Source organism: Molothrus aeneus, chromosome 7 (genome assembly GCF_037042795.1).
Source record: "Molothrus aeneus isolate 106 chromosome 7, BPBGC_Maene_1.0, whole genome shotgun sequence".
Lineage (NCBI taxonomy): Eukaryota > Metazoa > Chordata > Aves > Passeriformes > Icteridae > Molothrus > Molothrus aeneus.
The window spans coordinates 16020507-16047618 of NC_089652.1; the positions used below are offsets into that span (position 1 = coordinate 16020507).

Consider the following 27112-nt stretch of genomic DNA (forward strand, 5'->3'; position numbering starts at 1 on the left):
CTGCAGTCTGCCACCTGACAGAAGAAGAAATTTCCTTTTGTCCTTAACACCAGTTGTTTAATTCTGTTGTAGAACCTGCCAAAATAATTGAAAAAGCCGAAATGATCCAGGTTACAGCAGGGGAACCAGCTATTTTGGAGTACACTGTCACAGGCACTCCAGAGCTGAAAACCAAATGGTTCAAAGATGGAAAGCCACTCCCTGCCAGCAAAAAATACAGGATCAGCTTCAAAAATAACATTGCTCAGCTCAAGTTTTATGCCGCTGAAATGCAGGACAGTGGTGAATATACCTTTGAGATATCTAATGATGTGGGCATCAGCTCTTGTACTACCAGCTTCACTGTGCTAGGTTGGTACTGCCTCTTTGCAGAGAGCCCTGTTGCTCTGCTCTGTGCCTAACAAAGCCAGAAGCAGAACAGCACTCCTGTTTTGCTCATGTGTTCCTTTCTGTCATTTTTTCACTCTCAACAGATCGCACTCTCCCTCCCTTCTTTACTAAACCACTGAAGAATATTGACAGCATCATTAGCGCCTCATGCCGCCTAGACTGCAAAATTTCAGGCTCTCTTCCAATGACTGTCTCATGGTTTAAGCAAGATACTGAGATCACTTCAAGTGCCAAGTATACAGTACACTTTGCAGAAGGCTCAGCATCTCTGGAAATAAAACACCTAGATGCAAATGATGCTGGGGTCTACATTTGCAGAGCCACAAACTCTGCTGGTAGCAAAGAGAGCAGTAGCACTTTGTTTATAAAAGGTTTGGCAATTTGTTTCACTTTTCTTGGAATCTTGCTTATCTTGTGATAATACTTTTCTTTCCCAAAATACAAGCCCTCTCTTACTCATTGCATTTTTTTCCTTTCAACGCAATCCAGAGCCACCCAGCTTCACTGTAGAACCAGAGTCTCAAGATGTATTGCCTGCATCAACTGTACATTTCAAAGGAATGTTTAAAGGCACAACACCACTGACAGTGAAATGGTTTAAAGGTGATACTGAGCTGGTGACAGGAGGAGCCTGCTACATTATGACAGAAGCATTAGCAAGTTACTTGGAGCTTTATGCAGTCAAACCAACTGACTCTGGAAAATACACCTGCAAAGTCTCCAATGTAGCTGGTTCAGTATCATGCAGTGCAAACTTATTTGTGAAAGGTTTGCATTCTTACTCTTATTTAAAATTCTAGTTGCTGGATTAACACAGCAGCACTCTTTCCTGTGTTCTTTCTTCTGAACACTCTTCTTAAATCCACAGAACCCGCTGCCTTTAAGGAAAAGCTAGAGCCGACTCATCTCATAAAGAAAGGTGGATATGCTGAACTGACCTGTGAAGTCACTGGTACTCCTGAGATTAAAATCACGTGGTTCAAGGATGATAGAGAGCTAAAAGAGAGTGACAAATACAGGATATCTTTTACAAAATCTTTGGCAATACTCCGTGTTTCAGAGGTTGATACTGAAGACAGTGGGGAATACATTTGTGAAGCCAAAAATGATGCTGGAAAAGATATCTGCAGTAGCGTTGTTACAGTCAAAGGTGTGTGTGACATCCAGCCACAGAGTTTGTATCTTTAGCCTCAGTACGATGGTACCGGCTTCAAAAGTATGATTAATGCAAATTGCACTTTCTTTTTCATACTGTAGAGTCACCTTATTTTAGCAAGGAGTTTCAATCCATGGAAGTCTTGAAGGATTCTGATGTGGTTTTGGAGTGTGAGGTGCTTGGCACGCCTCCCTTTGAAGTGTTCTGGGTGAAAGATGATAAACCCGTGCGGAGCAGTAAGAAGCACAGAATAAACATTGAGAAATCTTTGATTAGCCTCCATGTTTTCAGGTTTGATGCTTCTGATGTTGGGGAGTATCAGTGTAGAGTAACAAACGATGTTGGGAGCTGCCTCTGCCGTTCAGAGGTCACGCTGAAAGGTTAGTGCAAGGTGCAGAACACCACTAGCATGCTCTTATCTCAGTGTGGTTTTCCATGCCACACTGTTTGTTACACACCAGACTTGTACTTACATAACCACTTTCTTCCTGCCAGAGCCTCCACAATTTTTGAAGAAGATAGAAAACATTAGCTCCCTTCGAGGGGGAACAGTTGTGTTTCAGGCTGCTATTAAAGGTTCCTTGCCCATCACTGTGTCCTGGTTGAAAGACAATGATGAAGTGATTGAAGACAACAATATCAAAATGACCTTTGTGAACAATGTTGCCACTCTTATGGTGAGATCTATTGAGCTGAAACATGATGGGAAATATTTCTGTCAGGCTAAAAACGAGGCAGGAATTCAGAGGTGTTCTGCTCTGCTGACTGTCAAAGGTTGGTCTTACCCTGAAGGCTTGCAATGATCTGGGACTGTTCCCTTGTGATTTTTACAGATGTGCTTAACACTCTATCTCCTTGTTTACAACAGAACCTGCTACAATTGTGGACAAGGCTGTGTCAATAGATGTGACTGAGGGAGACCCAGCAACCTTGCAGTGTAAATTTTCAGGAACAAAACCTATTACAGCCAAATGGTTCAAAGATGGCAAGGAACTGACATTGAGCCCAAAATATAAGATCAGTGTAACAGATACCGTCTCAGTCTTAAAGGTGCTTTATGCAGATAAGAAAGATAGTGGAGAATACATTTTTGAGGTTCAAAATGATGTTGGGAGCAGTAGCTGTTCTGCCAGCATTAATGTCCTAGGTGTGTATGGGCTTTCTCTTATTATTGCTTTTAGATACCAAATATTTTCTCCTGAGCTGACATGCCACAATCGCTGTTGAATTTTTATATTTTGTCTTTTTACTCTGTCTTGGATAGATCTCATTATACCACCTAAATTCACCAAAAAACTCAAGAAAATGGACAGCATTAAGGGGTCTTTTGTCCACCTGGAGTGCATAGTGTCTGGTTCGCATCCTATAAGTATTCAGTGGTATAAGGATGGCCAAGAAATAACAACAAGTGAAAAGCATAAATACTCTTTCCATGATAATACTGCGTTTCTGGAAATAAATAAACTGGAAGGCACAGACAGTGGCTCTTACACTTGTGAAGCAACAAATAAAGCAGGAAGCAGCCAATGCAGCGGGTTCTTAACAGTAAAAGGTTTGAGTTCCTTCTTTGTCTTCTGTTAGGTCTCTCATGCATGTTTTGGATTTCGCCATCTCAGAGTAATCCCCTTTCTTCCTTTTTACATGTTATAGAGCCACCATATTTTGTGGAAAAACCCCAGTCTCAAGAGGTTGTGCCCAATGCTAGGGTTCAGTTCAAAGCGCTGGTGAAAGGGTCTACTCCTCTGCAGATAAAGTGGTTTAAAGACAGCCAGGAGCTCTTATCTGGAGCCAGTCGATCTGTCTGGAAGGATGACACTTCTAGTGTTCTGGAGCTCTTTTCAGCTAGGACATCTGATTCTGGGAACTACACTTGTCAGATAAGCAATGACGTGGGGACTGCAACCTGCAAAGCAACTCTGTTTGTAAAAGGTGTGCAACCCAATCTTCTAATTTTTTTGGTTCTGATTTTTATGTGCAGTTTTGGTGGGAAGGGGAGGAGGCCTTTTAGCCTTTTTTTTTTTTAATTTTGGGTTTTTTTTATTTTTTTATTCCTACCTTGAATATCATAAAGCCTCAACTTCTCTGTCCATCTTCTAGAGCCCCCCAGATTTATTCAGATGCCAACTTCTGTAGTAGCTTTGCGTGAAGGACAGTCCACCACTTTTGAGTGCCAGGTAGTAGGCACGCCAGAGATCCACATTACATGGTACCTGGATGGAAATGAAGTGACTGACAAAGCTAAGTACGGCATCTCCTTCATAGATGGTTTAGCCACTTTGAGCGTCACTCAAGCCAGAGTGGCAGATAGTGGGATTTATGTTTGTGAAGCCCACAATGATGCAGGTAGCGAGAGCTGCAGCGTCGAGCTGAAAGTAAAAGGTTGGTTTTGAACATCTTGTCATCTCTGTCACATATCTGGGGTGAGGAAGTAGGAGATACTTCTTCTCCCCTCAAAACTATTTGAGGTTATTATCTACTTTCCCCTGATTCTTCTTTATAGAGCCTCCAACCTTTGTTCGGGAGCTGCGTCCCACCGAGGTAGTGAAGGGCTCAGAGGCCACACTAGAGTGTGAGGTGTCTGGTACCCCTCCATTTGAGGTGAAGTGGCTGAAGAACAATAAGGAGATGTTCAGCAGCAAGAAATACACCATCTCCACCAAAGAATCAGTATTTACTCTTACTGTGACTAACTGTGACGTCTCAGATGTTGGTGAATATCAGTGTATTATTTCAAATGAAGGTGGGAGCTGTTCTTGCAGCACAAGACTCAGCTTAAAAGGTCAGTCCTCTAGGAAGCACACCTCAAATATTATATGCCCCAGCTAAAGTGTAGTAAGTGGAATTACTTTATATGATACCTCTTTCTCCTCTTCCCTTTTCATGATTTCTCTTCTGAACAACAAACAAAACTCACACCACAGAACCACCATCCTTCGTCAAGAAGCTGGAGAACGTCACTAGCATTTTGAAAGGTGATGCATTCTTTCAGTGTGTCGTAGCAGGTGCTCAACCCCTATCTGTGTCATGGATAAAAGATGAGAAAATACTAGAAGATGATGAGCACCACCACATTACCTTCGAGAACAGGGTAGCCACACTGAAGCTTACTAATGTTGACCTCAGCCACCGAGGGAGATACACCTGTCAGGCAAAGAACGAATCTGGCGTGGAGAAGTGTTTTGCTTTGCTTTTTGTACAAGGTGTGTACAAGGCGTAACCTTGATGAGTACTTGGAAAGTCAGTTCCCTACCTATGTAGCTAACTGCTGTAATTTTTATACTCTTTATACCTCAGAGCCTGCACAGATCATAGAAAAGGCTAAATCACTTAAAGTCACTGAAAAAGACCCCGTGACTTTGGAGTGTACTGTGGCTGGGACACCAGAGCTCCGAATAAGATGGTACAAAGATGGCAAACAGCTCCTGCCCAGTAGATACTACACAATGAGCTTTGAAAACAATGTGGCCAGTTTCAGGATTGAACCTGTATCAAAGGAGGATAGTGGCACATACAGTTTTAAGGTTGAAAATGACTTCGGAAGTAGCACCTGTGAAGCTGTTCTGACTGTACTAGGTTTGTATTGCCAATCCATCAAGGAGGAAATGAAAAATAATCTCCGTGAAAGATAAGCAAGAAGTTAACTGGTGTGTTTTTGCTATTTTTTTTGTGTTGGGCAGATCAATCAATTCCTCCTGTATTTATCAAAAAGCTAACCAAAAAGGATACCATTCTGGGATCTTCTATCCAAATGGAGTGTAAAGTCTCTGGGTCACTCCCAATTGTTGCAAAATGGTTTAAGGATGGAAAAGAAATAACTGACAGTGCAAAATATAGAAGCCTGTGCCATGAGAACACTATGTCACTTGAGATTGCTAACCTAGAGCTGGCAGACAGTGCAAATTACACATGCAGTGTCTCTAATGTTGCTGGAAACGATTCTTGCAGTGCTGTCCTGACTGTGAAAGGTTTGAAACTCTTTTACTACTTCTTATCTATGATAAATGCTGGGAAAATCTTATGCTAACACTCTTATACATCTTAATATTAACACTGGAAACTTGGTCCCCATGCTTGCCTCACTGATTTTCTTCATTCTTAGACATTTCTGATGTAACTGTGTCTTTTTCTTAAAAACTGCAGAGCCACCAAGCTTCTTAGTAAAACCTGAAAGCCAACAAGCCATACCAGATTCCACAGTGGAGTTTAAGGCCACACTGAAAGGAACACCACCCTTCACAATAAAGTGGTTCAAAGAAGACTTAGAACTTGTATCTGGTCCAACTTGTTTCATTGGGATTGAAGGTTCAACTGGGTTCTTAACCCTCTATTCAGTGGATTCTTCTAGGAGTGGGCACTACACTTGCCATGTTTCAAACGATGTTGGCAGTGACTCTTGCACTACAACACTGTTGGTAACAGGTGTGCACTCTTTCTTGTTGTGTTATCTTTTTGTCTCCTTCTTCTTTCTTTTTTCCAAGCCCACCTTGGTGATCTTTGATACACTGCCAAGTGAATTCCCTACCCTGTGTTTGCAACCCACTGTTGTTTGGCTCTTTTCTTACCATTTTCTCTTCAGTATTAGATCAGATCTTCCTGACCCTACTTTTTTTGGTTTTTTAGAACCCCCCAAGTTTGCTAAGAAGCTAGAGGCAACAAAAGTAGTCAAGCAGGGTGACTCAGCCCGGCTTGAGTGCAAAGTAAGTGGATCTCCAGAGATGAAAGTAGTGTGGTTCAGAAATGACCATGAAATTGTTGCCAGTGAAAAATTCCGGACATCATTCATTGACTCTGTGGCAGTGCTTGAAATGAATCATCTCAGCACTGATGAGAGCGGTGACTACATCTGCGAAGCTCACAATCCTGCCGGCAAGGCCAGCTGTAGCACCAAAGTCACAGTGAAAGGTTAGCTGTCCTCTTGTTTTCCAGCTGCAACTTATTTTTCCCCTGGTGGCTGTATCCCTTAGAAATACACAGGAACATGAGATTAATTAATTTCAGGACTGCCCTGCTCTTCATGTCATGTTTGTTTCTTGATGCCCCCACATCTTCTCTGCCAGTGTCTAAACAAGAGAGATGATGTTCTTAATGCAGATGAGTACTAAGCTAGTTTTTCCGCAGTTCCATAATTTTAATATCCAAGACAGTTCGTAGTGTGAATTGCTATATCAAGATGCTGAAATAAAAGAGAAAGAACAGATACAAACTGACTAGTGTCAGTTTTGCACCCTGTATGGGAGATTATTACCAGCTAAATGAGACCTGTACCCTCTCTGCCAAAGGTCTGTTTACCTTTTCAAAAGGGTAGTTAAGGGCTCTTAATGCTCACTTTTGTATAAGCTCATTTCATATTGTGCACAGAAAAAGAGGGACGTCTTGCCCATTCTGTAGTTATTCTCAGCAGTCCCGTTTTCCAGAAGCTAGTATCTGTAGACTCTTTGTTGATCAAAGAGCTTCAGACTACTTTCTAAATGTTCCTTTCTTCCCTTGTTAGAACCTCCTGTCTTTAGCAGGAAGCCTTCTCCTGTAGACATTGTCAGAGGCTCTGAGGTTAGCCTGGAATGTGAGATTTCAGGAACACCTCCATTTGATGTTGCCTGGTACAAAGACAGGAGACAAATCCGCAGTAGTAAGAAGTACAAGGTTACAGCCAAAAACTACCACACGAGCGTTCGCATTCTTAATGTCGAAGCTGCAGATGTTGGTGAATATCACTGCAAAGCACAGAACGATGTAGGAAGTGACACTTGTATTTGCACTGTGAAGCTGAAAGGTAAGGTACTGGTACATGTGTCTTCTGCAGCGCTCCCAAGGGCGCTGCACTGCTCTTCCTTGTGGAAACACTGTGAGTATTTACTATAACTGCGTATTTCTTCTTCAGAACCACCAAAATTCTTGACTAAAATAAACAGTATGACTGTTGTGGTTGGTGAACCAGTAGAGTTGCAAGCAAGAGTGGAGGGCTCCCAGCCAATTTCTGTGCAGTGGCTTAAAGACAAAGAGGAAATTATCAGAGAAAGTGAGAACACAAAGATCACATTTATAGAAAATATTGCAACTTTGCAATTTGTGCGCACAGAGACCAGCAGTGCTGGAAAATACACCTGTCAGATCACAAATGATGCTGGAAGTCGCGAGTGTATGGCTACCTTAACTATTCTAGGTAGGTAAAAAGCACAAATTCATGGAAGTTTCTTTTAAAGTTAGAAAAAGTTGGCTTTTTTTTTATCAGCTGTATACTTTGCTTATGCCTCTGAGTTCAAAACAAAGAAAACAGAATCCTTCTCTCCCCAACAAGCAGAAGTCAGGTTCCATATTTCCAGTAGTCCAGCAATAGAGTTGGAAGGAACCACTCTATATTTCAGTCATGTCTTTTGCTCATGCCTGCTCAGAGAGGGAGATTAAAATATTTTATATTTTAAATTAAAAGATACTTTAAAATTATTTAAATATTTTAAAATAATTTTGCTTAGCTTTGGAAAGTATTTGAAATTTGCAGTTTTAGAGTAACAGAAAGGATGGAAAAACAGCTGTAAAAAACTCCACACCCCAAGAAATTGAAATTTCCTTAGTATCAAATGTGTAAGCCCCATCTGATAGTGTATAATACTTACAGCTAATACTTATCAAACCCTGTTTTAACCATGTATATTACCCATCTCTCCTTCCAGAGCCTGCAGTCATTGTAGACAAAGCAGAGCCAATGAAAGTTACTATAGGAGATGCCTGTACTTTGGAATGCAAAGTAGCAGGCACACCACAACTTTCCACTGGGTGGTTCAAGGATGGCAAAGAACTGACCAGCAGCCAAAAATACAGAATCACTTTCCTCAATAATGTATCTACACTTAAAATTATGGATGCAGAAAAGGAAGATGGTGGATTGTACACTTTTGCTGTGCAAAACGACGTGGGGAAAAGCAGTTGCACAGCATCAGTTGATGTTTTAGGTTGGTTGGGTAGCTTGTCTTCTATCTTTTACAACAGCTTTTGTTTGGCCATTCTCTGTCCCTTACTCATTTTCTCTCTAACCATGGATTTATTATGTTTTCTTATGCAGACCGAATCATTCCTCCTTCTTTCACAAGAAAACTAAAGGACAGCCCTTGTGTTCTGGGTTCCTCAGCACTGCTGGAATGTAAAGTGTCAGGTTCACCTACTATTTCTGTTGCCTGGTTCCAAAATGGACTTAAGCTTGTCAGTGGAGAAAAACATCAAATGTCCTTTTCAGATAACCTATGTGTTTTAGAAATTAATTCACTGAGTCACTCAGATACTGGCACTTACACCTGCAAAGCTACCAACACAGCTGGCTCAGATGAATGCAGTGCTGTATTGATTGTACAAGGTGGGTATATGATGGTCAGGAAGCTCTCTGAGCTATTCTTTTCTCTTTCTCTCCTGAAATTATCTGCAGTCTTTTGTAAATATTCTTGGGGAAAATCATTGACAGAAAAATAAAGATTTTGCTCTTTATCTTCAGTAGGTGTGTGGAAATACTGGAGCTATGCTGCAGCAATTTGTCTTATCTATCTTTTTCTTTTGTGTATTTAGAGCCACCTTCTTTTGAGAGGACCCCAGAGCCTCTGGATGTACTGCCAGGCACAAGCATCACTTTCACATGTGTTGTCAGAGGAACCCCTCCTTTTAAGGTTAACTGGTTTAGAGGGGCCAATGAACTTGTGCCAGGGGACAAATGCAATATCTACTTGGAGGAGTCCACTGTGGAGCTTGAGTTATTTGATGTAACTCCTCCCCAAAGTGGAGAGTACACTTGTCTAGTGACTAATGATGCTGGCAGGGTAAATTGTACAACACACCTCACAGTAAAAGGTTTGTAAAGATGATGTCTCTCCATTTACCTTAAATTATTGTTTCCTTCTCTCCAATTGGCATGTTGTGCTCAACATTTGTGACTTACTCTCATTAGAGCCAGCTGTCTTTGTAAAGAAACTGAGTGATCAGTATGTGGAGCCTGGCAAGACCATCATCCTAGAGGGCACTTACACAGGCAGCCTGCCCATCTCTGTGACATGGAAGAAGAATGGCCACACCATCACACAATCTCAGAAGTGTAGCATCACCACCACAGAGAAATCCTGCATCCTAGAAATACTTGACAGCACCAAAGAAGATGCAGGAGAATACACTTGCCATGTTGAAAATGAGGCAGGAAGAGATGTTTGTGAGGCTGTAGTCTCTACCCTAGGTGTGTGCTCCCTTTGCTTCTTTTCCTTGCCTTTTTTTTCAAGTGTATGCTTTCCAAAACCTGGCACAAAATAAGCCTGTCTAATTGCTTCTCTTTTTTTAGAACCTCCCTACTTTGTTACACACTTGGAACCTCTTGAGGTGTCAGTTGGGTCTTACACAACATTGCAATGCCATGTTGCTGGAACACCAGAAATTACTGTGTCTTGGTACAAAGGTGATACGAAACTCAGGTCTACTCCTGAGTATAAAGTGTTCTTTAAAGACAATGTTGCTACACTTATCTTCAACAAAGTGGCTAGCAGCGACAGTGGAGAATATATCTGCAAGGCAGAAAACAGTGTAGGAACTGCATCTACAAAGGCTCTCTTAACAGTTCAAGGTGATGATTTTATATTAGCTTGCTAAAACTCTTTTTGTCTTGCCAAACTATAAAAAGTTGCTTCCTGGGGTGTATTTATCCTTTACTTGCTTTCTTCCAGAACGCAAACAACCACCTTCCTTTGCAAGAAAATTAAAGGACCTTGAGCACCCTGCTGGTTTGCCCCTTAAGCTCATGTGTCGGCTCAATGGCTCAGAGCCCATTACTGTCACTTGGCACAAAGATGGTGTGCTGCTAAAGGATGACCACAATGTGCACACATCCTTTGTAGATAATGTTGCAGTGCTGCAACTGGTGCGAACTGAGATGAATCATACTGGGCAATACACCTGCACAGCAACCAACTCTGTGGGCACTGCCACCTCAAGTGCTAGGCTCACAGTGGCAGGTGTGTTGGCTTATAAAACTTTTACTTGGATCACAGGTTCCTCCCTCTTATTTCATGCATGCAATGGTACCTGTGTGTTGGATTAGCTTTTTTCTGAGGTATGAGTATTACATGGCTTTCTTGTGTTTCTAGAACCCAAGCAAGCACCTGTCTTCGACATCAAACCAGAATCTATTGATGTGCCTTTTGGAGAAAGTGCTGATTTTGAATGCCACGTTACAGGAGCCCAGCCAATACACATAACGTGGTCCAAGGATGGTCGGGAGATCCGAACTGGAGGAAATTTCAATATTACGTTCACAGCCAACACAGCTCACCTTCGAGTGCTCAGAGTGGGTAAAGGAGACTCTGGCCAATATACTTGCCAAGCTAGTAATGAAGCTGGGAAAGACTTCTGCTCAGCCCAACTCAGCGTCAAAGGTATTAAGTCACCTTTGTTTGTGCATTTTATTTTTCTTGGGTAAAGAGATCTCTTTGTCTTTGATCTTCTACCATTTCTAGTTTAGAAACATATAGAAAATAGCTTTCTAGACTGCAGACATAAATCATGTAATGACCTTCTCCCATCATACTGTGTAACTGCAGAAGTCTTGTGTGCCTGCAAAATCTCAAAGGAGAAAGGTACCTGTATGAACCTGTTTGTATGGAGAGTTGCACTCACACTGCTTTTTACTTTAATAACTATAGCACTGTGTTAGTCACTCATAGCAATTGCTATATGGAAAATTATTAGTAAATACAGCTCTACCTTGCATTTTTTGGCCTGCATAGGTCACTCTTTCAAATTTGATAAAGATTTCAGTTGGAGTTCTGAATTGTTGATTTAATCTAGACTATGAATCATCTAATTTCTTAATGCAGAAATATACTTTAAGGATGTCTAAGCAAGTGAAACGATCCCTACCGTGTTTCCGTTGTTCCCAGGGATGAAGGGCTTGTCAAATCTTTCATGTTGGCCTGGGAACTCTGTTACTTGTTACCACTCAAAGGTAACAGCAAAATTTCAATTGGATGGAGCAACCATTCTTTGTGTATCTTTTACGGCTTCAACTGTCTGATGCAGCAGGGTCCAAAGCTGACAGAACAGAGTTTGGCTTGTAGTCTTTGCCTTCTTTTCTTCATCTTCTGTATTCCCTTGGAAGGAAACTCTGGTTGGGAATGTAGCCAACTTCTGTAACAATTTTATTTTTGTGCTGTAGTACTCTTGTGCCTCCCAGAACTCTTGCTCCATGCTGTAGATTTCACATGGCAAACAGGTAAGTTGTCATTCTCTACATACTTATTCTGTTCTGCAGAACCTCCCAAGTTCATCAAGAAGCCTGAAGCTTTGCGGTTCGTGAAGCAGGGGGACACAGTTCAGCTTGAATGTAAAATCAGTGGCACACCAGAGATCAGAATCGTGTGGTACAAAAACGATCAGGCACTCCGGGCAAGCGACAGGCTGCACATGTCCTTTGTCGACTCTGTGGCAATGCTGACCATCTTGGGTGCCACTGCTGAAGATGCTGGGGATTACATCTGCGAAGCCCACAACTCTGCAGGCACAGCCAGCTGCAGCACTTCAGTCAAAGTGAAAGGTTAGCACAAGCTCTGCACTCCACCAGAATCCCTGGCTGCCAGGCTGCTCCCAGCTGCACTGCTGCTGCAGCAGCTGGTGCCTGCTGGGCCAGTGTCTCTCCAGCTGCTCTTGCATTTAAATGCTGATGTGTTTAAGCAGCAGAGATCAGGCAGGAAACAATGGTGGGTGTCCAGCACTGTGCAGTCATTCCCTCCTCTCCCCATTTAAGTCAGTTGCAGGATGAGCAAGGCAAGCTTTTCAGATCACAGCGGAAGCATGGACTAGGTGGAACACCAGCCATGGTGAGGAAGCTGGGAATACTTTTCAGCCATCCCTCTGCCTCCTTTTTAGACACAGTGATACTGACAGGAATGAAATTTAAGAAGGAAGAGGAGGCTGTGTAGCTAAGCTTCACTGACTGTAGCTTTCATGATTAGAAAGAGTGGGGGGAAAGATGGAATGTAAGATGGAATGACACCCTAGAGTGCAGGGAGAGTGGCTTTTGGGGAAGGACACTGAGCACTGATTCCAAACAGGTGCAGAAGTATCACATTTTCTGCCCTTTTGACACAGAGTGGTGGGATTTTTTTAGAGGAGAGGCCACATATTTAAAAGCTAAATATGTGTTTACAATATAAGCGTAGGCTCCCTTCCTGAATATGTTGCTTCCTACTGCTATCCAGAAACCCACCCAGAGAAGGAAGCTCACACATTATGATGTGATTCTTTTTTTATAGAACCACCTGTTTTTAGCAAGGTGCCAAGCCCTGTGGACACTCTTAAAGGCTCAGATGTTATCCTTCAGTGCGAGATAGCAGGGACCCCACCCTTTGAGGTGGCTTGGTTCAAGGACCGGAGGCAGGTCAGGAGCAGCAAGAAGTTCAAGGTGACAGCAAAGCACTCCATTGCCAGTCTTCATATTCTCAATTTGGAATCTCAAGATACTGGAGAATACCAATGCAAAGCTATGAATGAGGTGGGAAGCGACACTTGCACCTGCCCAGTGAAATTCAAAGGTTTGTATGCCAGAGGATCAGCATCACTGCCCTCTTTTCTTGATCTCCTGACTGTCGCTTTTTCAAGCAAGCATGTATGATTAATTGTCCTCTGCCTCCTTGTTTTTGCTATCAGAACCTCCACGGTTTGCCAAGAAGCTGAGTGACACAGCAATCTTCATTGGGGAGCCAACAGCCCTGCAGGCAGTAGTGGAAGGATCCCCACCAATTTCTGTTGTCTGGCTCAAGGATAAGGGTGAAGTTATTAGGGAGAGTGAAAATGTTCAAATGTGGTTTATGGACAACATTGCAACTCTTGAGATTGCCAGTGCAGAGGGAACTGACGTTGGGAAGTACATCTGTCAGATCAAAAATGATGCTGGCATGCGGGAGTGCTCTGCCTTTTTACAGGTCCTAGGTGGGTATAGTCTACTCCACTATAGGTACTGTGTCTTACAGCTTGCACAGCTGGCTCTACCAGCCTTTGCCTTCTGCTTACACCCTGTGCTCACAGGTTTGTGGGTAGATTTCCCTGTGACACACAGACCCCTCCCTTCCTATTTCAGAACCAGCAGTCATCTTAGAGAAGACCGAGCCGATCACAGTAATGGCTGGCAATCCTTTTACCTTGGAGGTCAAAGTAGGAGGAACACCTGAGCTTATCACCAAGTGGTACAAAGATGGCAGAGAACTAAAGAGTGACCGCAAATACCAGATTTCCTTTTTCAACAATATATCCACTTTGAAAGTCTTTTCTGCAGACAGGGGAGACAGGGGTTTGTATACTTTTGAGGTGCACAATGAAGTGGGGGACAGCAGCTGCACTTCTTCAGTTGATGTTTCAGGTCAGCTCTATGTCTTTATTATTCGCTCTTGTCTTTAAAGAAAGCTTTTAATTTTTTCCCCTTTTCTTTCCCTTGAAAGAAACCTCAACACTTGTCTTCCTCTTTTCCCTGTCCTACTTAGATCGCCTCGTTCCTCCTTCATTTTCAAGAAAACTAAAGGAGACAAATGGGGTGCTGGGATCCTCTGTGCTGCTGGAGTGCAAAGTATCTGGCACAGCTCCCATATCTGTGTCTTGGTTTCAAGATGGGAATGAGATTGTTAGTGGAGAAAAATATGAAATCTCATTCTTGGATAATGTTTGTGCTTTGAAGTTGAATGCCCTGGATGTCACAGATACTGGGTCATACACATGTGTGGCAGCCAACATGGCTGGGTCTGATGAATGCAGTGCCTTCTTGACTGTACAAGGTCAGTGGAAGGATACTGCCATGACTTCAACAAAATTCTTCTTCCCTCTTCTCTTTCTTTTCTCTGGTTTCCCGTGGTTTCTTTTTCATGGTCTGTTTGGTTTGGTTTTTTTTCCCATGGTTTCTTTTTTCTTTTTTTTTCTTTTTGACTCAAACCTGCTCATTTTCCTCCCCACAGAGACCGTCCTATTAATATCTTTCTCCCTCTTTCACTTCTTTGCATGATCCTTAGAACCACCTTCTTTTGTGAAGACACCTGATCCCCAGGAAGTTTTGCCTGGATCAAATGTGACTTTCACCAGCTACATCAAGGGCAGTACTCCTTTCAAAGTGACCTGGTTCCGAGGCATCAGGGAGCTGGTGCCAGACAGCAACTGCTCCATCTCTCTCCATGAGTCCGAGGCACAGCTGCAGCTGTACAGCGTGGAGCCAGGCCACAGTGGGGACTATGCCTGTGTGGTCACAAATGATGCTGGCAGTGCCTCATGTACAACACAGCTCTTTGTGAAAGGTGTGTTTGAGTGTGTGTATGAATGCACAGTTATCTTCATTCACTCCCTGCTTGCAGCTCTTCCACATCTGTCCCTCTTACTATTGATTCATACCTCCCCACAGAGCCTGCAGTCTTTGTGAAGAAATTAAGTGATTTCAGTGTGGAGCAGGGGAAGTCCATTGTGCTAGAAAGCAGCTACATTGGCACCCCTCCCATCTCTGTCACCTGGAAAAGAAATGGGATGCCCATTTCTCAGTCTCAACGCTGCACTGTTACAACTACTGAAAAATCTGGCATTCTTGAAATCTTCAACAGCACAAAGAATGATGAAGGCGAATATACCTGTGAGGTGGCAAATGAGGCGGGTGGGGATGTTTGCCACAGCCTTGTCTCCATCTTAGGTATTCATCACCCCTGATCCCCCTAACACACCCCAGTGATGCTCTGCCTCTGCTCACCACGTTCTCTCCTTCCCTAGAACCACCTTATTTTGTCACGCACCTGGACCGTGTGGAGGTGAAGGTTGGCGAGCCCTTGACCTTAAAATGCCAGATTGGCGGTTCACCAGAAATCAAGGTGTCCTGGTACAAAGATGACACCAAGCTCAGATCAACACAGGCTTACAAAATGCACTTCAAGAACAATGTGGCAACCCTGGCATTCTCTGCTGTAGAGGATAGCAACATTGGAGAATATATCTGCAAAGCAGAAAATAGCATCGGCTTTGCCACCTCCACAGCTTTGCTTGTTGTTAAAGGTGATGGGCCAAGAGCCACTCTTTTGTGGGGTAGTTTGTAGGAGCTCTTTGTTGTCTACAGAAAGGGGGTTTTCTTAATTTCAAAGATAATTAATTCTAGGTTGGCTGCTTACTGATAGTAGTGATTATTACTGTTTTGCAGAACGTCAACTTCCCCCTACATTCACCAGAAAACTTAAAGATATTCAGGAGGTGGTTGGTGCTCCGGTGACATTTGACTGCCGCATAACTGGCTCAGAGCCTATCCAGGTGTCTTGGTACAAGGATGGGGCTCTCTTAAGCGACACTGATAACATGCAATCAGCCTTCTTAAATAATGTTGCAACTTTACAGATCTTAGAAACTAGTATGGATTACTGTGGCCAATATACTTGCTCAGCCCAAAATGCTCTGGGGACTGCCTCTTCCAGTGCCAAACTTCTCCTTACAGGTTTGTAGATCACACTTTAATAAAAATCTTTTGTATGTCTTTGCTCTTTTACTTCTCCACTCTTTTTCCCACTCTATCAATTGAATAGTGGACAATGGGCATGGCATGGTGAGGCAGGCTTGGTGGTGAGCTCTGCCATGCTTTCCTCTTTGCAGAACACCTACGACCTCCCTTCTTTGATGGCAAGCCAGTATCAATCGATGTGGCACTAGGGGAAAGCGCAACCTTTAAGTGCCACGTGACTGGTTCTGCTCCCATGAGGATTACTTGGACCAGAGACAACAGAGAGATTCGTCCAGGTGGCAACTACAAAATGACACTGGTGGAAAACACGGCCAGCTTGACAGTCCTAAAAGTTGGTAAAGGGGATGCTGGACTCTACACATGTACTGCCAGCAACAGTGTTGGAAAGGACACCTGCGCAGCTCAGCTGGCTGTACAAGGTATTGCTGTGGGCTCTGGTGTTTATGAGGTTTTCTTTGCAAGGCAGACACCTGGAAAACACATTCTGTCCTGAATGCAGACATGTGTGTGACTAACAATTTTTAAAAGAGGTTACTCTGAGATGTCTTATTTCACTTAAATGTTATTGTAATACTTAAATACTTACTCATATTTCTTCTGCATTGGTATAGTACCTGATTTTTCTTATCAAAGGGATTCTTCCATTGAAACATTAACTCTTATTTGTTGCGCCTTTATGAATGGTTCTGTTGGACAGCAAAATCTATCTTTCTAAAGTCTTTCTCCAGCAGTGACAGTCACTAGGTTGCCCAGGGGAGTGAAAGGAAACTGAAAGAAATTCAGAAATTGGGGGATTCAGTTTCATATCCATCCCACCCAACACTTCACCTCTCCTTATAATGTGTGGATCTAAAAGTAAAATCCAAATTTGTGAGTGGCTCAGACTGTCTTGGTGCAAGTGACATGTATATTAGTGTAATTTCCTCAGTGTAGGTGGAAACATATTTATAGCTGTTCCAGATATTTCAATTTTACTGATTTTAAAAGAGAAGTGTAACATACACTGCTTAGATTATGCCTGAGTTAAAAGGTCCCTGAGTAAAAAGGCTAAAAGTTAAAAGCACTTTCTTTCCTCTTTTTTCTTTCTTTTTCCTCTTTCCTCTGTATGAATTTGGAGTGCAAAGAGGGGGGGAAATATTTCAAGAGTAAATCCTTTTACTCTGTATGAAGAATAACACAGGAAACTAAGCTACTAGTAGCAAGATTTTGTATTAATTATTTGTCAAATATTTTATATATATCAAGTTTTTTCCAGCCATAAGCATTTTTCTTGGTGGGGGTGTAAATACTGTGTAAGACTGAATTACCTGAATTCAGTAATAAGTAGGGCTGCTGTATTATGTAGCTTGACTTCCAAAATGTATTGAAAAATTGTAGCAAGAAATCAAACCTCATTAAAAGATCTGAAGTTTCTTTCTACCACAATAATTCTGTTTATTATTAATTAAATCATTGCTAATATCTTTATTTGAACACCATTACCATTTGTAAAATGATCCCAGCTGACCTTATTTATTTTTTTTACTCTTCAAATCTTTATTTGTAAAATCCTGAGGAGTATTATTATTTTATTTTTTGATCCTGAATTTACTGACACTTCTTAGTGTCAGTATTTTTTAGAATTTGGACAGTTTCCCCAAGGCTGTAAAATTACTGATGTTGATTTTTTTCAACCAATTTCTGTAGAACTTGAAAGGTCAATCTCTTTGGGTGCATTGATTTGCATGTGTTTAATTTGGGCATATGCTGTCTCACTTCTATGACATGCAGCCTTTTGTTGGTAGAAATAAGATCTTTTTTTTAATTGACCTTGAAAACCTCACAGCTTTTTATTAACTTTCTCACTCTAGTATCTAATGTTCCCAATCTGTAGTTTTAATAACTGCTTTGTGTTCTAGAACTGCTTTACATTATAAATATATACCTTACTAATGTGTAGACCCTCATTTTTTGAAAGGAGTGGAATCAGAGTGTGACTACTCAGCAACTTTTAGTATGCAGATAAATAATCAACTCTTTCTCAAAGTGAAATTTGATAGTAAATTGCTAAGGTTCCAAAAGTCCTGATGTTAACAAATCATCATTTCTATTTCTAGAAACTCAGGAAGTTTTGTTTCTAGCAACACAGGATGTTTTGCAACTGTCCCACAGGTTGAAATAATCCAAAATTAATTAGATATTCTTCCTACACTTTACAGGCACACAAAGAGGCGCTTCATCCTGTTTTGCAGAGAGATCTGTTTGTTGTGCCCACATTACCACCTCTTGGTTTTACTAGTTATAGCTTTGATCTGTGAGCATTTAGTCTTGTGATTCTAATCACCTAGATGCTACTTTTGATGAAAAGTATCAAACTTCCACTCCTTTCCCCTCCTTATGGAACAAAATGTAACCACCTGTTTTACTTTTTAATCACAGACATTTAACACCAATTCTATAAAACCAGCCATCTCACAATTCTCCTCAGCATGACTATTTCTAATCTCTTTTGTTTGCTACCTAAGCTCCTTAACTTTGATTCCTTATGTGCAACTTTATGTTCGGTTTTGCATTAAATGTGTGAGGGGTTATAATGCAGATACATTCATTGACTACATTAATTTTTAATCACAGGATATAAAGCAATTGCTATGATACTCAACATAAATGCTTTTAATAACATTTTTTTGCTGAACAGTTGGATTCTTCCATTTGCATTGGGCATTTTGATTACACATATATAACAAGAGCATATTTTTTAAAGAAAATCACGCACATCAACTAATCTGTAATGAATACATACAAGGAGAGGTAAAGTGGGTCAGTAAACTAAGAAGAAACTCACTGAAATGCATATAGAAAACTTGTTTTCTTCTTAATCTGGATTTTAGACCAACTTGAAATTATCTAAAAAAGTTTCATAGCAATGGCAAAATCAGAATTTTTGCTTAAGTCCCTAAACTTTGCAGTTTCAGTTACACATCTCCTTGCTTATTCAAATTAGTGCAGTTTAAAGCATCATCTCTCCTTTTTGGCTTTCCAGAACCACCAAGGTTTATTAAGAAACTAGACTCCTCAAAACTTGTGAAACAGCATGATTCCACAACGTATGAATGCAAGATAGGTGGATCTCCAGAAATCAAAGTCACCTGGTACAAAGGTGAAATTGAAATCCATCCCAGTGAAAAATACAGAATGTCCTTTGTGGATTCAGTGGCAGTCATTGAAATGCACAACCTCAGTGTTGAAGACAGTGGTGACTACACTTGTGAAGCTCAGAACCCAGCGGGTAGTGCAAGCACCAGTACTACACTGAGAGTAAAAGGTCAGAATCTCAGCTCTTTTCTTCCCTTTCTTACATTAAGGGTCCTCCTTTAGGAAAAGCTCTTAAATCCCACTTTCTTTTGTCAGAGGCCAAAACCTGCCTGAGTAGGTGGCAAATCTCTTCTGTTTTTGATCTCCGTGGCAGCTCTTTCTTATCTATTGTCTTTGCTATTTAGCATCAGAAGAGTTACTTCAATCTTCTGTCTTCTTTAATCTCTTTTGCTTAAATAACACAAATGATAACTCTTTTTTCTTTTTTCCAGCACCCCCTATTTTTACCAAGAAGCCCCGTCCAGTTGAGACCTTGAAAGGCTCTGATATTCATCTGGAGTGTGAGCTTCAGGGCACTCCTCCATTCCAGATTTCATGGTATAAAGACAAACGAGAAATTCGGAGCAGCAAGAAGTATAAGGTCATGTCTGAGAACTACATAGCTAGTCTTCACATTCTCAGTGTGGATACTGCAGATGTTGGTGAATATCACTGTAAGGCTGTAAATGATGTGGGAAGTGACTCTTGTATTGGCTCTGTAACACTAAGAGGTTTGTACAAAGATTGGCATCTTCTTGGCATTTCTTTGTTCCTGAAATTCTTCTCCTACTTTTCCACTCCTGGCAGGGTTCTTTACTGTTAAATATCTTCTCTTAAATAGCACCACCAACCTTTGTGAAGAAGCTGAGCGATCTCACAGTCGTAGTTGGGGAGTCGATTGAACTGCAGGCTACAGTGCAAGGATCACAGCCCATTTCTGTTCTGTGGTTAAAAGACAAAGGAGAAGTCATCAGAGAAAGTGATAATCTTTGGATCTCCTACTCAGAAAACATTGCAACTATGCAGATTGAAAATGCAGAACCAACCAATGCTGGGAAATACATTTGTCAGATAAAAAATGATGCTGGAGTTCAGGAATGCTTTGCCATGCTGAAAGTGCTAGGTTGGTATCATGAGATAAAAAACACAACGTGTTTTAAGATGCTTTGAAATTTAAATTTTAATCATAATAATAACTATTTCGTTGTTCTCAAAATTTTTCTGACTTGCATTTCATTGCAGAACCTGCAGTCATTGTAGAGAAGCCAGGCCCAGTCAAAGTCACAGCTGGAGACTCTTGTACTCTGGAATGCACAGTAGATGGCACACCAGAGCTTACTGCTAGGTGGTTTAAGGACGGTAATGAACTGTCCACTGACCATAAATATAAAATCAGTTTCTTCAACAAAGTATCTGGGCTTAAGATCCTCAATGCAACACTAGAAGACAGTGGAGAATATACTTTTGAGGTGAAAAACAGTGTTGGTAAAAGCAGCTGCACAGCTTCAGTGCATGTTTCAGGTTAGTTGGCTACTCTTTCTGAGTCACCTCTGATTCTTTAGTTCCTTTACAAAGCCTTCAGATAGCAAAGTGATTATTGTGATTGGCAGCCTAAGAAAGTTGTATAAACTTGGGAGTACTTGGCATGCCACTTTGACAGGAACCAAGGATAGATACCTACCTAAAATCTGAAGGGCAAGAATTATTGAAAGGACTTGATTTCTTCAGCTTTAATCTACATGTTGTCTTGGACAGCTGGTGTAATATTGTTGCTTATGAAAAAAAATTGAAAAAACAAACAGTGTTCCTCAAAGATTATGGATGAAAATTCCAGCATATCCTTAACCATTAACTATTTTTCAAATAATTAGCTATTTCAGAGTATATTGCCAAAGCAGATACAGCAAAAGGTCACTAATTTTATTCTGCACAGAGAACTTCCTGCATTTAAGAATGCTGCATGGTAATTTCCTTTTTTTATTTTGGAACAAATGCAGATCGTATGATACCTCCTTCTTTCACAAGAAAACTGAAAGAAACTTATGGTCAGCTGGGTTCTTCTGCTGTACTGGAGTGCAAAGTTTATGGGTCACCACCCATTCTGGTTTCCTGGTTTCATGATGGACAAGAGATTACCAGTGGAGAGAAGTATCAGGCTACTCTTACAGACAATACCTGTTCTCTGAAAGTGAATGGACTTCAGGAGTCTGATATGGGAACTTATTTGTGCACAGCTACTAATGTAGCTGGGTCTGATGAATGCAGCGCATTTTTGAGTGTTATAGGTCAGTATCAGTAAGAGGCCAGAATCAGAGGGTCCAAATTTATTTTCAGAAATATTTAATTTTTTCTTTGTTGAATATTTCTGAACACTGTGATCTTCAAAAGAAGTTCAAATGTACTTATTTTCTGTCTGTTTTATTTGTGTGCTTAGAACCACCATCTTTTGTGAAGAAACCTGAACCACTGGATGTTTTATCTGGGGCAAACATAACCTTTACTAGTATCGTAAAAGGTTCCCCTCCATTGGAAGTTAAATGGTTCAGAGGCAGTGTTGAGCTAGTACCAGGACCCAGATGCAATATCACCTTGCAAGATTCAGTTGCAGAACTGGAGCTGTTTGATGTACATCCACTTGAGACTGGAGATTACACCTGCCAGGTCTCTAATGAGGCAGGGAAAATTTCTTGCACAACGCATCTTTTTGTCAAAGGTTTGTCCAGACTACTGCTTCTTATGCTTCTTAAAGATGATCTCTTGGCTTTATTTAATTTGTTTTCTTCCTGTTGTTCATTATAGAACCAGCCAAATTTGTGAAGAAGGTGAATGATTTAAATGTAGAGAAAGGGAAAAATTTAATCTTGGAATGCACATATGTGGGTACTCCACCGATTTCAGTGACATGGAAGAAAAATGGAGTGAAAATAATGCACTCTGAAAAGTGTAGCATCACCACTACAGACACATCTGCCATACTGGAAATCCCTAGCAGCAAACTAGAAGATCAGGGGCAATATTCTTGTTATATTGAAAATGATTCTGGGAAAGATACTTGTCATGGTACAATCACAATACTAGGTGCGTCAAGCCAGCAGCACTTCAATGAGTGTTGTTTGAACAACTAATGGTCTTCATGCAATATCTTTTTATGCTAATGGTGTGTCTTTGTCCTTCAGAACCACCTTACTTCATTGTACCCTTGGAGCCAGTGCAGGTGACTGTTGGGGATTCTGCATCCTTACAGTGCCAGGTTGCTGGAACACCAGAAATGATTGTGTCATGGTACAAAGGCGATACAAAGCTGAGAGGAACTGCTACTGTGAAAATGCACTTTAGGAACCAAATTGCTACTCTGGTTTTCAGCCAGGTAGACAGTAGTGACAGTGGGGAGTACATCTGCAAAGTAGAAAACTCTGTTGGGGAGGCTTCTTCATCATCTTTGCTTACAGTTCAAGGTGAATATTTCAATTTTAAATATGAAATGGGAAATGGCCTATTCTTCTTAAGTATGCTTTTCTATTTTGAAAAACAACAATTGCCTCTTCATTGTAAAACACTTTACTGTTTCTTGATTTGTAAGGTACCCTGTGGTACTTTCTTCTACAAACAAAAGCCTTCCTGTAAAGCTAATTGAAATGCAGCACTTACTGACCACAGCTCTTCTGCGGCATTACAAGCCTCTGTATCTTTCATCCATGTTCAGGATATTGCTTTGATTGTTTCCAGTATTAGCAGTCCTGAGGCTCATTTGGTCTAAGATTAAAAAAAAAAGAGACCTCTCTTCCTGCAAGCATATGCACAGGGCTCTTTACAACAAGTTCGAAATAAATGATGTGCTAAACAATACTTTTAATTGGAAGTTATGAGCAAAAATCCACCGTACTCTACAGCATATTAGTCAGTGATTGTTGATGAGTACAGCAAGAGATGCATGTCTTCTGGAAGACTTCACTGTACAATACTTGTTCTCTTACAGAGCGTAAACTTCCTCCTTCTTTTACACGAAAATTAAGAGACATTCATGAAACTGTTGGCTTACCAGTCGTGTTTGATTGTGGCATTGCTGGCTCAGAACCCATTGAAGTATCTTGGTTTAAAGATGGCGCACGTGTAAAAGAGGACTACAATGTTCACACGTCCTTTGTAGATAATGTAGCAACTCTCCAGATTTTGAAGACAGATAGGAGCCTTATTGGGCAATACACCTGCACAGCTGTCAATGCTATTGGGACTGCTTCTTCTAGTGGCAGGCTTGTCCTTACAGGTTGGTGGGCTGTGAAATATTAATGGAAATGTCTTAAAACTGAGTTTTGCTTTATGTATGAGATTCTTATTTCACACAGTTTTACAGTAAATTGAGATTTTTATGTGACGGTTTTTTATTTCTTTGACACTTCAGAAGGGAAAACTCCTCCGTTCTTTGACATCCCACTTACACCTGTGGATGGCATTATTGGAGAAAGTGCTGATTTTGAGTGTCACGTTTCTGGAACACAGCCTATTAGAGTCACTTGGGCAAAAGATGACCAAGAAATTAGAACAGGAAAGAACTATCAAATCAGTTATGTAGACAACACAGCCCATCTGACCATCTTGAGAGTTGACAGGGGAGATTCTGGAAGATATACATGCTATGCTAGCAATGAAGTTGGAAAGGACTCTTGCACAGCTCAACTGGCTGTTAAAGGTACTGAATAGATAATACGTTGTGTTTACATTTTTCTTCCTTCAGTTATAAAGGAAGTCAGACTATTACTGCAAGATAACTTTGAGAAAACTTTTGGGATGTAGCCTGAGAGTACCTATCTGGAGATACCTATGAATCTTTTATGGGAATTAGGAAGGGTCACTAACAGCAACAGGAGGAGAAATAAAGCATTTTCTTTGGCCTACTTTCTCAAATAGGCTCTGGTCTATTTCGTTCTTAAGAGCTTGACAAAACTCTTGGGGTTATCTAAATGGTGTATGACTTTAATCAATGTAAGAGAATTTTTTTCAAACAGGAAAACACAGTGACAATGACTGTAAGAGCAAGACTCCTGCTGTTTATCTTAGCATAATTTCACTTTAAAAATATATCCAGTTTAAATGAGAGTAAATATCAATTCCCCAATGTTCAAATTTTTCTTGAAGCATTGTCTTTAGGATTTTTCATCTCAAGATAGATTCATGGAATTTATGTTTTTTTACAGAACGAAAAACTCCTCCTACTTTTACTAAGAAACTGTCTGAAGCAGTAGAAGAAACAGAAGGGAATGAACTTAAACTTGAGGGTCGTGTTTCCGGTTCTCAGCCTTTGACTGTTGCTTGGTATAAAAATAATCAGGAAGTCCATTCAAGTGCTCACTGTGAATTATCTTTCAAAAACAATGCCTTGCTTTTACATATCAAGACTGTAGAGCAATCAGATGCTGGTTTATATACCTGTAAAGTGTCCAATGAAGCAGGAAGCGTGTTGAGTACATCTTCTGTTGTTATCAGAGGTTGGTTGAAGTCTTGTTTTTCTTTGCTTCCTGCTTAAAAAACAATTTCTTTGTTTTATTTAGCTGCAAGTATATAGCATCTCTCTTATGAGCTGGCTTTACTTACTTTAACAGCAGTGATTTGTCCAGAGATTCACATAAACCACAAATTCAACAAATTCTTTTATATTTGGTTTTTTTTTTTTTTTTTCTCAAGGAGAAACTTCTTCTCCTGTATTTGCTATGACTGATTTAAAGTGAACATTGAAATCTTTGTGAAATTTCTGTTAATTTTTAATCATTCCCCTTCAGTGGAGCAACAGGGGGTTTATGCAATGAAATCTAAGCTTAGGCAGTTGACACTGCATTTTGGTAGCATGACACTTTGTCATAATATTCTTGCAGAAAATTGCAGGTTTATTTCTTTAAAGATTTTTATATAGTTTTGCAACCTAATAGTGCTTTTGTTCTCATACTATTTTTTGCATGTAAAGGTTCTTGCTGAGAGGATAAAGATATTTCTTGCATGATTATATAGCAAATATGCTGTTATGCTCTCTTGATATTTATTCCATTTTATAGCATTATGATTGACATTCTCAGACTTCTGTTTATCATCCTCCATTCCTTGCCATTGCCTCCTTAGTGATCACATGTATCTCTCTCTTATATTCTTGATCATACTTTCCTGAGTATTCACTCAAGCATTTTCGTATTCCAGAACCCAAAAAGCCTCCAGTTTTTGACCAGCCTCTTCATCCAGCAGCAGCAGAGGAAGGTGATACCCTACAGCTTAGCTGTCATGTCCAGGGATCGCAGCCAATCCGGATCCAGTGGCTGAAGGCAGGAAGAGAAATAAGAGCCTCAGACAAATGCAACTTCAGCTTTGCTAATGGAGTAGCTCTTCTAGAACTTGCTGCTGTTACCAAATCAGATTCAGGAGAATATGTATGCAAAGCTTCAAATGCAGCTGGCACTGATACGTGCAAATCTAAAGTGACAGTCAAAGGTACAGTAACATGGAGAAAATAAGGCATATGATGAAAATGTCAACCAAAACACTATCCCACCTTTTTTTGTGTGGAACAAAAATGTTAATAATCTAATAACAAACAATTATTTATTTTTAGTTTTTTGTAAAATTCTAGAATCTGGTAAAACAGAGTATTTAACAATAATTTATATATCAATGTGACATAAATGCTGAAAGATCAATGTCAAATCAATAGTACATTCCTACCAAAGAGATTAAAATTTTATTTTCTATCTAAACACGAAATTTACAAAAAATGCAAGCTAAATGGGTGAAATTACTTGGACATGCATGTTTTATGGAAAGCATGTCAAAAGTGGTGTTTATTAAAGGAAAATACAGAAGGAATTCAAGCATGTGGCCTTAGAGGCTAATTGTTTTAAGACTATTACAGCTCTAGACATTTTGACCTTTTAGCTGAAAGTAAATATTGTCTAGACATGAGTCTTTCTGTGTAGTTCTTGCTTTACCACTGCATAAAGGACACAAGAGCCCAGCAGTATGCACAAATATTCTTTTTCACTATATGATTAGCAACTAGGCTAAGGACTAAGACAAAGAAAACCAGGAGAATTTAACAGATGACTGGTAAAAAACTGCAAGTAGCTCATAGGTCTTGATATCCAGAAATAGAATGGAAAGAGAAGACGTCACAAAAAAAAACTTACCCATTTTAGAAAATGAGGCTTTCTAATTGCATATCTATCTATGGATTTGCATCCATGGAGAGTATAAATGGCCTGACTGAACAAGACAGTATGGTCCATCTGGAAAGTAAACTGCAAGTTGGTAAAAACAATATGAAAATATTTTGCATTTTTAACTCTTGCATAGTATTTTGTTCCATCTCAGGAATTAATTCCTTTTTCACAATTCCTTCAGAAACATCATCACCTATGAACACTAACTGTTACATGAAGCCATCTGCTATAACTCTCTGACTCTGTTTTTTTAGAAAAACCGGCAGCTGTTCCAGCAGCTAAGAAAGCAGAAGTGGAAGGCAAACTTTATTTTGTGTCAGAGCCTCAGAGTATCAAAGTCATGGAAAGTAAGAACACTTTTCAAAACAGTACAATGTCTTATATTTGCCTACACCTTTTGTTTGAGATGTCCCTCTGTCATAAACAACTGGATAGACTTAGCTTCCTCATTTGCATCTTTCTGCAGAGACCGTTGCAACATTTATTGCAAAAGTTGGAGGAGATCCAATTCCAAATGTTAAGTGGATGAAGGGAAAATGGAGGCAACTCAACCAGGGAGGCCGCATTATAATCCAGCAGAGAGGAGATGAAGCCAAACTAGAAATAAAGGACACAATAAAAACTGACTCTGGCATGTACAAATGTGTTGCTTTTAACCAACATGGTGAAATTGAGAGGAGTGTAAACCTGCAAGTTGAAGAAAGAAAGAAAGAAGTTGTTGAAGGGGATCTCAGGGCAAAACTAAAAAGGTATATTGAAAGTTTTTATGGA

The 27112-nt window shown here is 40.5% G+C and overlaps 1 protein-coding gene across 1 annotated transcript in view; it reads left to right on the forward strand.

Moving 5' to 3' along the window:
• TTN (titin) overlaps window positions 1-27112 on the forward strand; it is a 234120-nt gene that overhangs the window by 55154 nt on the left and 151854 nt on the right. The window contains 49 exon segments of the mRNA XM_066553743.1: window positions 73-351; window positions 474-761; window positions 880-1158; window positions 1259-1540; window positions 1648-1926; window positions 2042-2320; window positions 2415-2693; window positions 2811-3098; window positions 3197-3475; window positions 3644-3925; window positions 4047-4325; window positions 4468-4746; window positions 4841-5119; window positions 5224-5511; window positions 5687-5965; window positions 6167-6448; window positions 7038-7316; window positions 7425-7706; window positions 8215-8493; window positions 8604-8891; window positions 9098-9376; window positions 9474-9752; window positions 9855-10133; window positions 10234-10521; window positions 10654-10941; window positions 11817-12098; window positions 12817-13095; window positions 13211-13492; window positions 13641-13919; window positions 14041-14328; window positions 14560-14838; window positions 14943-15221; window positions 15299-15577; window positions 15720-16007; window positions 16163-16450; window positions 19054-19335; window positions 19598-19876; window positions 19987-20268; window positions 20388-20666; window positions 21143-21430; window positions 21580-21858; window positions 21945-22223; window positions 22322-22600; window positions 23122-23409; window positions 23545-23832; window positions 24338-24628; window positions 25329-25616; window positions 26596-26688; window positions 26808-27090. Coding sequence (XP_066409840.1) covers window positions 73-351; window positions 474-761; window positions 880-1158; window positions 1259-1540; window positions 1648-1926; window positions 2042-2320; window positions 2415-2693; window positions 2811-3098; window positions 3197-3475; window positions 3644-3925; window positions 4047-4325; window positions 4468-4746; window positions 4841-5119; window positions 5224-5511; window positions 5687-5965; window positions 6167-6448; window positions 7038-7316; window positions 7425-7706; window positions 8215-8493; window positions 8604-8891; window positions 9098-9376; window positions 9474-9752; window positions 9855-10133; window positions 10234-10521; window positions 10654-10941; window positions 11817-12098; window positions 12817-13095; window positions 13211-13492; window positions 13641-13919; window positions 14041-14328; window positions 14560-14838; window positions 14943-15221; window positions 15299-15577; window positions 15720-16007; window positions 16163-16450; window positions 19054-19335; window positions 19598-19876; window positions 19987-20268; window positions 20388-20666; window positions 21143-21430; window positions 21580-21858; window positions 21945-22223; window positions 22322-22600; window positions 23122-23409; window positions 23545-23832; window positions 24338-24628; window positions 25329-25616; window positions 26596-26688; window positions 26808-27090 — 13642 coding nt within the window.